Raw genomic sequence first — 14,482 nt, forward strand, 5'->3', positions numbered from 1 at the left:
TATATATATATATATATAATTATACAATAAAAATATTAGTTAAAGGCCTAGTTTTAGGTCCATTTTCATAATAAAACATTGAAAACTGCACAGCAGGTCTTATCAGATTGGAGATTGTGAAGACAGCTCTGTGAATTTAATCTCTCAAATCTGCTCCCTTGGTAGAAAACATTACGTATTGTGTTAGTTTTGTGAGGCAATGAGAAAGTACCCCTGGTGGGGATCAAACCAATCCCACGACTTCTTGTGTTAGAGGCAGACATATATAACTTAGAACACTCTCATATCTCAACAGATAGTATGTAATAATTTAATTTCTTTTTCAGAACCATACCATTGAAGACAAGAAGATGATGTGTAAATCGTCTGAATTGTTTGACAGTTGCAATTTACTTACATTAAACATTATTCTATAAGAATTGTCCTTTGCTGTGTCGGGTTGGATTATATGCAAGGTAACTGCAGGTGGGGTGGTTATTGTTACAGGTTTTAAAGTTCTGGATGTTTGTTTGCCTTTTTATGATAAGATCTTTTGATCAGTGATCATGTCACTGTGTAGGCATATACAGTCCCGGGCAAAGATTTCTGATCAATCTCTTCTTATGACACTGTGTATTTGTACACGACCTCTGTAAATTGATCTTAATCTAATGCACCAGTCAATTGTAACCACGCCCTCCCCAGGTCCAGGGAATAGCGGGGACTTTGACTTTTAGTCCAGTAAACCCCGGGTAAAATCCCCGCCCTGCGGGGACGAACTGTTGGTAAAACCCCGGCCAGATGCCCCCCGCACCCCAGAGACTCTATATAAGTCAATATCTCCGCTAAATTTGACACTAAGACAAAGTCACCGCACTCACACGGCCATGCGGGGCCACCTGGAAAGTAAAAACACACCCCTTTTCCCCGGCTATCCCCAGTATACCCCCGGACTTGGGGGCCGTGGTTACAATTGATTGGTGCATAATTGCCTAATTGTCTAATCAGATCTCCGATATGAGTATCCTGCTGCGCAGTATGGGATATTTTAAGATAGAAATGGACCCTTAATGGCCCTGAGCCGATAAACCTACCGGTAAACACACGAAATTGGCCCCTACTGTCAAACCAGTGTGATTAGAAGGAGATGCACAGCAGGGGATTATCATGCCAAATATTCCTTAAATTAGGCCTTAAAAGGGGGAGGGTCACTTTTAAAAGGCTTAAACTAGGCCTTTAAGACACACAACAGTCTGATCTTTAGTTCTATTGTTGGTTTTTCGTATTGGAAGTTATTCTATCCAGATTGGTATATTTTTTTACGGGATTGTTTAATCAAAATGCTGCGGGAACAGTGTTTCCAGTCATTCAGTCTGACACCATATAAACTTAGGTCAACAGTGTATTTATAAATCAACATGAACAAAACTAGTAGGAACTATATGAGAAGCAATAGAAATATATTGTAACAACAGGTTATTAAAATCTCAAATGAGTAAAACATTATAACAACATTTAAACTAAATGAAGAGTCAAAGAAACTATTTTCAACTGTAGAAGCTCATAAAATGTGTACGTCTGTCACACTGCATCTTCGTCAATCTTGTATGATTATTATGATTTTTATGTGATTATCAATTGACTGTGTTTATCAATCATTTATATAGTTTGTTTTATACTGTATCAAGCTCAAAGAGTCTGTGGTAGGTCTGTATTTTATTTTGTTGTGAAACATTCTGTCCAACTGCTAATGTGACATACTGCTAATGTTACTCATTCTGTCTTGTGGTAACACTAGCACATACTCGCAATTAGCAATTTATTATATATATATGTTTAATATCAAAGGTAATGATAATTGCACCATACTAGAGACGTTTATATCACCACAACAAAACATTTATGTTTATAGCTTATCTGATCTGATATAAAAAGAAAACCTATGTTTGCAGAAAATATTTTCTGTCTTGTTGTCCAATTTGGGTTTGTTTCAATAAATTTATTTGAGAAAAACAAAACAATCTTTAATTTTTGTCTGTAAAATCTGTTTTATAGATAAATGAATCATTTAGTGCAAGACAAAATACTTCTTTGGATCAAAATATATATAAACCCTGGTCACCATGCACTATAACGCCGCATAACAGCATCGCCGCATAAACGAAATCGACCACGTTTATGCGGTGATTTTCAACGCATAAACAGGACTTTTTTAATGTGGCAAAAAGGCACACTTTCGCCGCATAAAAAAAACACAATTAAAACACATACTAATACAATAGTGGTTGATCAAGTTTCATCAAGATCGGACTTAGTATTTTGTGTCTACTTAACCAAGCTTTGAACTAGACTTTTTGATACCTAAATTCTGACAAAGATTTAGTTCGGTTTTAATGTGAACCAAACCAATTGATCTTTCTGCGAAAACGTTTGAAATGACGTTTGGTCCGACTCAAGGCGGGAATTTATATTACGACAACGCACAACACTGTCATTTGGGACAATCAGAAAATTGAATCGTCGTATGACGTTACATATTTTCATCACCTTTTTGTCAGACTGACGGGCATGTACCCTTTACAATGCGCACTTTCAAGTCATTTCAAACGTTTCTTGAAAAGTCAATTGTTAACGACGGACAAACAACAGAAATCAAACAATCCTCACAGCTCCACATGCGCTCTTTGTGCTCAGATGAGCTACGAATTAGTTCAATGTCAATAACCTCTGGTAATTGTGCGATTTTGAAATTTATTCACGTCTAGGTCATCAGCGTATACATCTGACTACCAGGGCAACGAAAGGGAAACTTTTGAAAATGATATTGTTTCCAAAAATTTCAACACAACATTAGTTTTGGGCACTTGAACAAGAGGACTCAGATGACTGATATAGGGTCATCATGGACGTCTTTCTTTCATTGATTGTGTTGTTATGCACTAGTCATTTCTAACCAAGAAAATGTAGATGTGAACACTCCAAGGGGAGTAATAATTTTTTTTGCAACTTGCAATTTATGCTCAACTCATTCCCGTATTTTTTTTAAAATGACAGTAATATGCTACGCCCTAATCTTAATCATCATCATAATCAACAACCTCATCACAACTACATTCATCATCACCACTATCACAACCACCACCAACATCATCATCCCCACAACCATCATCATCATCATCATCATCATCATGATCATTACCATCGTTTTTGTTGAAATATTAGAACTCTATTTTTTAGCTTTATAATAAATGGTTAAGTTAATCCTCTTTATGTGGCAAAAAGGCACAGAACTTTGCGCCCCATATAAGCAATTTCTGTTTTATGCGTTGAGCGACGCCGCATAAACGTGGTCGCCCTAGGCTGTTTATGCGTTGAAAATCACCGCATAAACGATAAAAAAAAACACGTTTATGCGGTGATGCAATGCACACAGCTGATGTATTGGGAAAAGCTAAAAACTCCTTTGTCGGTACACTTATGGTCGTTTATATGCACACGTTTGCTCCTGGTCAATTTAGGACAGTGAAGCATTATTTCTTGAAAAGTGCGTTAAAAAACTGTTTTATGGTGACATTTGAAGCGAGAAATAATTAATTAGCGTTCTAAATATTGCCACAAGACAAGGTTTCCATGATGCTACAGGCGTAAGTCTTTATCAAGTGAGGTAATTACAATGTGATGACCATGAAAAAGGAGTTCCATACGGGCATTTCATCTTCGCCCGTGGGCAAGATAAGAATTTCTAGCATGGTTAAATAATTGTGTAACATGCCGACATTTCCGGTAAATAGAAAGTTAGAGTCGACGTGTAGGGTTCGGGTTTAATGTCCAGGTGGATTAAGGTTGAAGTGGATAAATTGACAACTACAATATCTTTTCATCATATGTGTATTCCACGAGTAGCACAACTGTATCGTTCTATAATATAACTGAACATACTGAAAATAGACAATGGAATAACAATTAATACATAGTTATAATTATACATTGCATGTTAATACTTTTACTATTAAACATGTTACTTTATTATAATCTTGTACACAAATAATACTGAAGTTGTAATACGTCTAGTGGCCGTAACAAGGTATAATGGTAAAATAGTATGATATGACCTAACATAAACACAATGAAACTTACAGGTATGTGGAACCAAATGTCCTATAAATATCTCGAAACGTCTCCTATCTCACCCCATAACCGTGTTGTCAGTGTACTGTTAATCTGTAAATCAACATATTATAAACATGTGCAAAATGTGCAACAAAGACAAGAAAGAGACATCACTGCTATCTTGAACTAGTATTTCACAAGAACCACGAAAATACATGAATTGCTCCGAAAATACAAACAAAGCATCCAATACAACTCATTGCACCAAATGCAGAATTAAACAATGAAGGGCCAATACATACCACATATCATAATGCTAAAACTCCTAACTTTAAAAAGTACAATACAAGATGTCTCCCAAAAGTAATGTTTGAAGTGAGAACATCTCACGAAAATCTCCGTGCGTGAAAACGCTAATTCCACAACATAATATTCTATCAAGGAAATAGTAAAAACGGCAAATTAGCACCGGGTTACACACACCCCTGCTTTGAGAAAAATGACGTCCCGTCATTCACCTGTACTGATTTACTATACTACACACTACTCAATATCACCAAGCTCAACTTAATTATAACATACTCTACAGAATAGCCTGTACTATACTATATACCTTGGTTAATCACCATACCTCCATCAGTCCCTCGTTGGGCGCCATTTGTAACATGCCAACATTTCCGGTAAATAGAAAGTTAGAGTCGACATGTAAGGTTCGGGTTTAATGTCCAGGTGGATTAAGGTTGAAGTGGATAAATTGACAACTACAATATCTTTTCATCATATGTGTATTCCACGAGTATCACAACTGTGTCGTTCTATAATATAACTGAACATACTGAAAATAGACAATGGAATAACAATTAATACATAGTTATAATTATACATTGCATGTTAATACTTTTACTATTAAACATGTTACTTTATTATAATCTTGTACACAAATAATACTGAAGTTGTAATACGTCTAGTGGCCGTAACAAGGTATAATGGTAAAATAGTATGATATGACCTAACATAAACACAATGAAACTTACAGGTATGTGGAACCAAATGTCCTATAAATATCTCGAAACGTCTCCTATCTCACCCCATAACCGTGTTGTCAGTGTACTGTTAATCTGTAAATCAACATATTATAAACATGTGCAAAATGTGCAACAAAGACAAGAAAGAGACATCACTGCTATCTTGAACTAGTATTTCACAAGAACCACGAAAATACAAACAAAGCATCCAATACAACTCATTGCACCAAATGCAGAATTAAACAATGAAGGGCCAATACATACCACATATCATAATGCTAAAACTCCTAACTTTAAAAAGTACAATACAAGATGTCTCCCAAAAGTAATGTTTGAAGTGAGAACATCTCACGAAAATCTCCGTGCGTGAAAACGCTAATTCCACAACATAATATTCTATCAAGGAAATAGTAAAAACGGCAAATTAGCACCGGGTTACACACACCCCTGCTTTGAGAAAAATGACGTCCCGTCATTCACCTGTACTGATTTACTATACTACACACTACTCAATATCACCAAGCTCAACTTAATTATAACATACTCTACAGAATAGCCTGTACTATACTATATACCTTGGTTAATCACCATACCTCAGACTACCTCCTTATACTATGGAATAATCATGCACTTTTCCAAATGATTTCAAATTTTCCAGCAAATTCAGACAAATACAAATCAGTTACATTACTTATTTAAAAACCGAGTCTACTAGTTTCTGTGCAATCATTGCATCAATGTTCTTCAGTATCCCTGAGTTTACTAGTTCTTCCAAGGCCTGAATTCTAGAATCGGTCGGGCGTGTCACCAAAGAATGCATATGGAAGTCTTCATATCTGGAAGGTGGTTTCCTCTGTCTAGAAGATCTTCTTAATTCTGTGTTCTGGGCATCTTCTTCATACTGTTTCCTCTGCAAGGACGCTTCCCTGCTTGCATCGCTTCTTCTTCTACTAAGACTTCTTGAATCTCTAGCCGTTGATCTACTCTTAGATCTATTAGCTTCCTCAGCTTCTATTTCACGTCTTCTGGCTCTTGATCTACTTCTTGATCGGTCTTGTCTTGTGTGAATTCTGTTGTTTTCTCTATCTGTTATCTGAGCTTCATCCTGGTCTGGTTCTGTACCTGTACAATGATCACCGGGTTCTTCTCCTCTTCTCTTTTCAAAAGTTCCATCTCTTTCTACTACAATTCCTGGTTCTTTTACCACTGTCTCATCACTTCTGTTTCCACTTCCACTGAAGTTATCTTCGCGTATCACTTTACGCACTGTGTCTTCTGGAGACTCAGTTTCGTTAACCGCAGGCCTGATATCTGGTCTCTGTTCTTCTTTACCGTTATCTGCCTTTACTACTTCATCTTCTATACTCGCAAGCTGATGGGCGTCCCCATCTCTATATGTAGGAGGTACATAATAGAAGCTTACTTCTTCATCAGAATCTGACTCTTCTTCTGTGACGTCACCTATTTTCTTCTTTTCTTCAACATCTGGGTTCCCTAGTTCTCTTTTCTCTACATCTTCTGCCTGTACACCACCATCATTCAACGTTGATGTATCTCCAGGCTCCTCTGTTGCAACGTCTATATCTTCATCGTCCTCATAATCTACGAGAACAAGATGGTTCCTATGCAACGTCTTCTCCCTCTTGGTCTTCTCGCTTCTTATCTTGAACACAGGAATGTCTTCTCTTGGTTGGTCAATAACTTCGTATATTTCTTCTTCAAAATTGTCCTGTATCTTATGCTTTCCAACATGTGCTAAGATCTTGACTATGACTCTGTCTCCAACCTTGATCTTCACAGCCTTTGCTTTTCTATCATAGTTCTTCTTCTGCTTGTCCTTAGCCTTATCTGTGTGCTTCTTCACAATATCACTCGTTTTCTTCATTCTTTCCCTCATATCTTCGAGATACTCTCTGGTAGATGAAGCCTTTGCTCTATTGTCTCTCTCAATATCGAACGCATGCCAAGCAACGTCCTATTCATGCGTTCTGTAATCCCGTTCCCCATCGGGTGGTAAGGCGTTGTTCTCGATTTCCTCATGTTTGTTAACTTGCAAAGCTCCTGAATGATTTCTGACTCGAAATTTGGTCCTTGGTCTGAATGTAATATGGTAGGTATTCCGTAATGAAGTAAAAAATTGTTGTAAAGAGCTTCAGCTGTTGTCTTTGCGGTCTGATTTTTTGTGGGGATGGCTTGAGCAAATTTCGTATAATGGTCTGTAATGACAAGGATGTTGGCTATGCCACCTTTCGAAGGTTCCAGTGTCAAGAAGTCCATGCAGACCATCTCTAGCGGGTAGGTTGTGGCAATGTTAACTAGCGGTGCTCGCGTGTTCATTGGAGACTTCCGCCGAAGGCATCGATCGCACCTGCTTACCCACTTGTCAACATCATTAGTCATGTTTGGCCAGTAGTACCTCTCCTTCAGAAGTGAGAGTGTTCTTTCCCGTCCGGGATGTCCAACATCGTTGTGAAGTCCTCTTAATACTTCCCTTCTATACACTTCTGGTAATACCAGCTGCTCTTTGATGTTATCTTCTTCATGTATTTGCTTGTATAAAACTCCTCGTTTCATTTTTAGATTCTTGAAGTGTCTTTTCATAATGGAGTCTTCTTTGCTGTTGGTAAATCTAGGCAAGTTCTGGTCAATCACAGCTATTCGCCACCTTTCTATCATTCTATCTTCCCTCTGTTTCCTTCTAACTTCTCTAAGTTCTTTTTGCGCCATCGTCTGTCCCGGGATCTCTGTTGCATCGATAATGTTTATGCTGTATACAGGTAATGTTTCATAGTATGGTAGTTGTATCACTCCACAAATGGCTTTCACTGTCTTTTCTTCTATCTGTATTTCTTTACCATGTGCGGTCTCTTCTTCTCTATGCGGGTACCTGCTCATCCCATCTGCATCTGCGTTCTTCAGTCCTGCACGGTAAGTAACTTCAAAATCGTATTGGGCAAGTGCTGATGCCCACCGCTGTCCTGTCGCATCCAATTTCGCCGAGGTAAGTATGTAGGTAAGCGGGTTGTTATCTGTAAGAACTTTAAAATGTTTCATTTTCAGATAGTCGGAAAACTTTTCGGTAATTGACCACTTCAGTGCTAAGTATTCTAGTTTGTGGGCAGGATAGTTTTTCTCAGACTTAGTGAGTGATCGGCTGGCGTATGCTATCACTTTCTTCTTGTTGTCTTGGTCTTGGTATAAAACTGCTCCCAAGCCTTGAAAAGACGCGTCTGTGTGTAATTCAAACGGTAACGTGAAATCAGGGTAGGCGAGTATGGGAGGATTTGTAAGTATTTCCTTCAATTGTTCAAATGTATCCTGTTCGATTTGGGTCCACTGCCACTCCTTGGTCGGCTTCTTGTTCTTGCTAAACTTGCCTTTCTTAGTAGCTGTTCCTGGTAAAAGATCAGACAGGGGTCTTGTGATTCGGCTGAAGTCTTTCACAAACCTTCTGTAATAGCCAGCGAACGCGAGAAAGGATCTAAGCTCATCAGCATTGCGGGGTGTTGGCCAGTCTTTAACCTTCTGAATCTTTGCTGGATCAGTTTCGATACCTTCGCTGCTGACGACATGGCCTAAGAAAGTAACTTTTTGTTGGATGAAATAACATTTTTCTGGAGAGAGTTTCAAATTACATTCATGTAAACGGGTAAGTACTGTGTCAATTCTTTCAAGGTGTTCTTCATAAGTGTTAGAGAAAATGATTAAATCGTCGAGGTAGATGACACATATATTCATGTTGAGGTCTCCCAAGCACTCCTCCATAAGCCTTTGGTAGGTTGCTGGGCTGTTGCTAAGGCCAAATGGCATCTTTATGTATTCCCAAAAGCCTAGTGGTCCAACTGTAAACGCAGTTCTTTGCTTGTGTTCGTCCTCGAGTTCTACTTGGTGGTACCCTGCCTTCATATCAATGGTTGTGAAGTAACGGCTGCCATGTAGAATGTCGAATACTTCTTCAATCCTTGGAAGGGCGTACGCATCTTTTACAGACCGGTTGTTTAATTGGCGGTAGTCAACACACATCCTTAACTTTCCGTTCTTCTTCCTTACAAGTACTACATTTGACGACCATGGCGATCTTGATTTCTTTATGATTCCGGCTGCTAACAGTTGTTCAAGGTGTTGACGTACTTCTGATATCATATTAGGTGGGATTCTTCTATGTCGTTGTTTGAAAGGAGTCTGAAATTCTGGGAGGAGGTCTATTCTGTGTTTAATGAGATCACATTTACCTATGTCGGTATCACTAGTAGAAAAAATGTCTCTATGTCGCTCAAGTAATTCTAAAATCTGCTTCTTCTGTTCCTCTGTTAAGTTCTTGTCTTCATCTATATGTACCTCCTTCAGAACATCCTTCTTTGTTTCTTCTTCAATTGAGGTAAGAACTTCATCGTCGATAACCACTGGTTGGAGTTCACATAAAATCGCTCTAGGTGGAATGGTCACTGTAGTTGTTGTCACATTAGAGAGGTTCACTGTAATAGGGGTCTTGTCCTTGTACTTGTGCTGTATTACTGCTGGTGTAACATCAATGAAGTCAGGTAAGTATGCTTCAGTTGATTCATGTATCAGAGCTGCTGTGGTTCCATATTCAATTTCCCTATCTGTATAACCCTTGATGTCTATACTCTCATTGGGGCGTAGAGTTACTTTCTCTGACATGGCGCTCCTTATAACAGCAATGCGGTTCTTGTTTTTCTTGAGCTCACGTTCTCTTAATGTAATGCAGCGGAAAGACAAATACCAAGGTGAGTATAGGTTTGCACGTTGAAGGTACTGCTCACCGAAGTTGTTCTCACACTCTAATAAAAGTTCTTTCAATATGTTGGTTCCAAGAAGGATAGGTGTCTTGTCTGAAAATGAAGTGTCTTTGGTGATAAGAAATAGACATGGGTGAGTTCCTGATTTCTGTAATCCTTTTTCAACTTCAAGATCGGCTTCAACATAACCAAGGTAAGGTAAGCTGCTTCCATCTGCACACTCTATCTTCAAAATATTCTGGACAGGAAGTAATTCAAGGTTGCTCAGGTAAGTATCATAGTAGGCTTTTGAAATTGCACTAACGCAGCTCCCTGTATCAATCAGAGCTCTCGCTGTGATACCATTTATCTGAACATCAGCCTCGTTTGTATCACCAACCAGCTTCACTTCTTTATTGGGCCTGGTAGTGGTCGTCATTGACTTAATAATTGCATTCGGACAATTCCTGGCAATATGACCCTTCCTATTGCATTGATAGCATGTCGGCTGGAATGATGTAGGTCGATGAGGTATATATCGTGCTCGTTGATGGTAGTTATTCCATGGCTTGAACCTCTTATATTGTCGCCAGATTCTGTATACGTCTCTCTGTTCATAACCTTCAGTTTCTCTTTCAAGTATTTCAATCCTATGATACAACTTCTTTATAATTTCACTCATATTTTCAACCTCCTCATTTCTTTCTTCAGTTGTTCTGTTCTGTGCTACATTACACCTATGCTGATTTAATTCCTCTTCTTCTTTCATGTCTGCCTCTAATTTACGTAACTCCAATCTAAACTTCCCATAATCTTTCTCTGTGTCCAGCTTGTAGTAAGATCTTAATTTCAATGTTTGTCTTAGCCCCTTATGTATAACTTGTCTTAAAACCTCTTCGTCTGTTCTTCTAAGTCCACCTAATCTCACAGCTTTATCAAATAAAATTTCTGCTCTAGTGCAATAACTATTAATGTTCTCTCCATCTTCTTGAGATATTGAATATAATTGTCCAAGTATTTCTTCTTTAGTGTCTAAACTTCCATAATTACAATCTAGTTTTGCTATTATCTCCCTAACAGTAGCTCCTATTCCTGCTCTTCTAATATCATTTAATGCTCTGCCCTTTAGCGACCTTCTAATCCCATGAAGTATCTCCTGCTCTCCAAACATTTCTCCATCCATGAGCATCTCCAGCTCAAACTTGTAGCTATCCCAGCATACTTCATTTTCTTCATCAACACCACAAAACCTGGGTAACCTTGGATGGATGAATGTCTCATGTTCCCATTCATAATCGCTGTCACTTTCATCAAATTCAACTTCAGCCATTGTCAATCAATGTTTACTAATAATGTTCTACACAAAATGTAGTCTAACGATCAATGTTCAATTTCAATAATTGTTCATCACCATGGCGCTATCACATGTCGCGTTACTTAAGTCCATCAAATGTCACTATACTATCACATAAGTGTTCATAGTATTACTTTATTACAATAATCCAATGTAAATCATCACACAATTATTCGAGCCTCAACAATTCACAATATTCACTTTCACTTGTAAATTTATGGCAAAAATGTTCCACCATATTTCACGTTACTATAAGTTCTAATTCATCTCAATGCAATGCACTATTTGCTTGTAGCATGGCTTCATAACACTTCCCAATTCACGTATAAAATGTTTAAATGTCTCAACTGTATCACCATACAAAGTGTCAATTAACTTTCAATAAACTCCATATTAGCCTTAAATTCTACTTCCACATAATAATCCATTCAACACTGATATTCCTCAAATAGAATTCACATCACTTCACTTTATGACACAAATAATGCACCATAATTTTTCAAAACCTTCAAATTATACAATTCCCAAATCTACTGTCCAAAGAATTTCACCATTCCTTTATTACACAACTAGTAGTCATCATGACACCAACTGTACACCATAGTTTTGTCGTATACAATGTCTTCACTTATCATGACACTAACAGTACACCATAGATTTAGCGCTAGCTATACACAATGCTTGAATTTCAATTCTCACCTCAAATATCTATCATCACATTCATTTCTATTCATCCTTTTGCTCGTTAGCGTTACGTGTCACTTTTGCTAATCCAGTTTCAATCAACTTCAACACTTTCAAACACTGTCAATCAATTCACAAATCAATCAAAAATCATAGTCACTGAGCCTTGAAACAATCACAATAGCATAGCTTATTTTCACATCACATACAAAGTGTACATAGGGCAAAGTATTAAGTATAATTAATCCTCAAAATGAAATTCAGAAATAAAGAACAGATTCACAATTTTACATCAAAACCTATCAAGACTGCAAGTCTTAAAAGAAAATCAAACTATAAAATTTAAATCTTATAAAAAAATATTATTTTTAATCAATGTTATTAATTAAGTGGACTAATTAAAATTTAATAACTAAATTATCTAATGCCAGAAGTACTGAAACTATTTAATTCCTTATGATATTAAATTTATAAACAAAGAATTGCCTTTTAATTCTTAATTAATTAAATTTAAAAATTTAAATGAATAAAAGTGTGAAAAATAACAATCCGCAGCACACTTAATTCTACAAATCTAAGTTTGGATAAATGTAAACACAAATTAAATCAACTGTTCAACAAATGTTCTAAGTATATATATGTTTTCTGGTATGTTGTTCAACAAGGAATACAGAAGAAATTCAATGCTTCATTATTCCAATATCATTCACAAAGAATACAGAAGAATGTCAAATAACATTTTCATTATCCTCTGCAACTAATTTTGTTCAAATTCCAATAACTTCAAAGTAGTCAGATTACTAAATAACTACAATAAATGTTTCAAATACAACTAAATAATACTACTTCTAATTAAATTATATTTAACTAGTGAATCTACCTTGTAGTATTCAAACACTAAGTTATCTCACACTCTAAAGTATCATAAACTTCACTAAAGTGTGTGCACTACACTGTGTTTGTAATATTCATTACATTCCTATCTAACAGAGTTCCGTCACTGTGTTTGACCTACTTCCAAATATGGTACTACTACTACTATACTGAGCAAGTTGTAACCAGGGGTGTGTATCCGATAGCCAATGAAATTTTACAACTGCGTATGACATCATGGGACTTTCCCGATTAAGAACCAATGAAAATTGGTGCTTCCTGCAGCATCAATGGCGGACAAATTTATGCAAAACAGCCCGTTTCGAAAAAGTAGTCCTGTCAACATAAAAACTAACTTTTTAGCAAAATGAAATGAGGTATGCAGTTTAATATTACTCGGACAACAAAATGTCAATGAATAGTATTGAATGCAATTCCAATTTGCCAAAGTAAATCCGCTATTAAACAGAACTTCAAGTGAACAAAAAAATGTGGGTCAATGAGCCGATTGAAAATCGGTGTCAACATAAAAATCACCCTCAAGTTGAGAATTTTGTAAACAAACAAGCAGAATACCTGTCAAAATAGCAGCATGTATCAGAAGTGATAAAAGTTAGAACTGGTTAAAAGAAGAGAAAGGGAATAGATATAATTAAATACCTTCACCTGTCTAATATGTCATGCAAGTGAAAAAATGCTCTCAGACTCAATTACAAATGCAAACTTGTCAAAAGTTAATAGGAAATGTCTATATTATATTACAATAATGATTAAAGATGAAATATGCACAAATAGAACAAAATCCTTATAGTCACGAATTATCATTTTGTACTCACAAATCTGATGTACTGGATCTTGGCCACTAAACACTAGTTATAAAGTCCTAATTATCACAAATATAAATATCACTGAGTGTAAGTCCTAATCTTCACAATTGATAAGATAAATTGTCCTAATCTTCACTGATGATCTCAATAATGTTCGGCATCCCGAGGTCCTCCTTCCTGAATGTTGCCTTGGCTCCTCTGGTCCTGAAACGACGTCGGCGGCGTTCCACTGGTAACCGTAATGCTTCTACGCGTTTCCCTTCATCCAAATTTGAACATATTGCATATATGTCTTCATGGCAATATGGAATTCCAGTTCATTGTTGATGCAAAAAGTTCCCCACTAAGATGCTCCACAATGATAGAACATTCCAAAATGTTAATTAAATCCAGTAAATATGACTGTTCACTATGGTATATGATAATATCCACTAAAATTCAAAATAATCCACACACTTCGTTGGGCGCCATTTGTAACATGCCGACATTTCCGGTAAATAGAAAGTTAGAGTCGACGTGTAGGGTTCGGGTTTAATGTCCAGGTGGATTAAGGTTGAAGTGGATAAATTGACAACTACAATATCTTTTCATCATATGTGTATTCCACGAGTAGCACAACTGTATCGTTCTATAATATAACTGAACATACTGAAAATAGACAATGGAATAACAATTAATACATAGTTATAATTATACATTGCATGTTAATACTTTTACTATTAAACATGTTACTTTATTATAATCTTGTACACAAATAATACTGAAGTTGTAATAAGTCTAGTGGCCGTAACAAGGTATAATGGTAAAATAGTATGATATGACCTAACATAAACACAATGAAACTTACAGGTATGTGGAACCAAATGTCCTATAAATATCTCGAAACGTCTC

At 36.7% G+C, this 14,482-nt stretch overlaps 1 protein-coding gene across 1 annotated transcript; it reads right to left on the minus strand.

Moving 5' to 3' along the window:
• Positions 1-3,849: 3,849 nt before the first annotated feature.
• Positions 3,850-7,011, minus strand: LOC128206835 (putative RNA-binding protein Luc7-like 2). The gene is made up of 5 exons (XM_052909519.1): positions 5,379-7,011; positions 5,124-5,207; positions 4,721-4,924; positions 4,117-4,200; positions 3,850-3,917 (listed from the first exon to the last, which is right to left on the minus strand). The coding sequence occupies exon 1, from the start codon at positions 7,009-7,011 to the stop codon at positions 5,806-5,808; it is 1,206 nt and encodes a 401-aa protein (XP_052765479.1). The 3' UTR covers positions 3,850-3,917; positions 4,117-4,200; positions 4,721-4,924; positions 5,124-5,207; positions 5,379-5,805.
• Positions 7,012-14,482: the final 7,471 nt, after the last annotated feature.

Source organism: Mya arenaria, chromosome 10 (genome assembly GCF_026914265.1).
Source record: "Mya arenaria isolate MELC-2E11 chromosome 10, ASM2691426v1".
NCBI lineage: Eukaryota > Metazoa > Mollusca > Bivalvia > Myida > Myidae > Mya > Mya arenaria.

Coding starts and splice junctions, on each gene's coding strand:
- LOC128206835 (XM_052909519.1), bottom strand. CDS start 7,011: ATGAGGGAAAGAATGAAGAAAACGAGTGATATTGTGAAGAAGCACACA.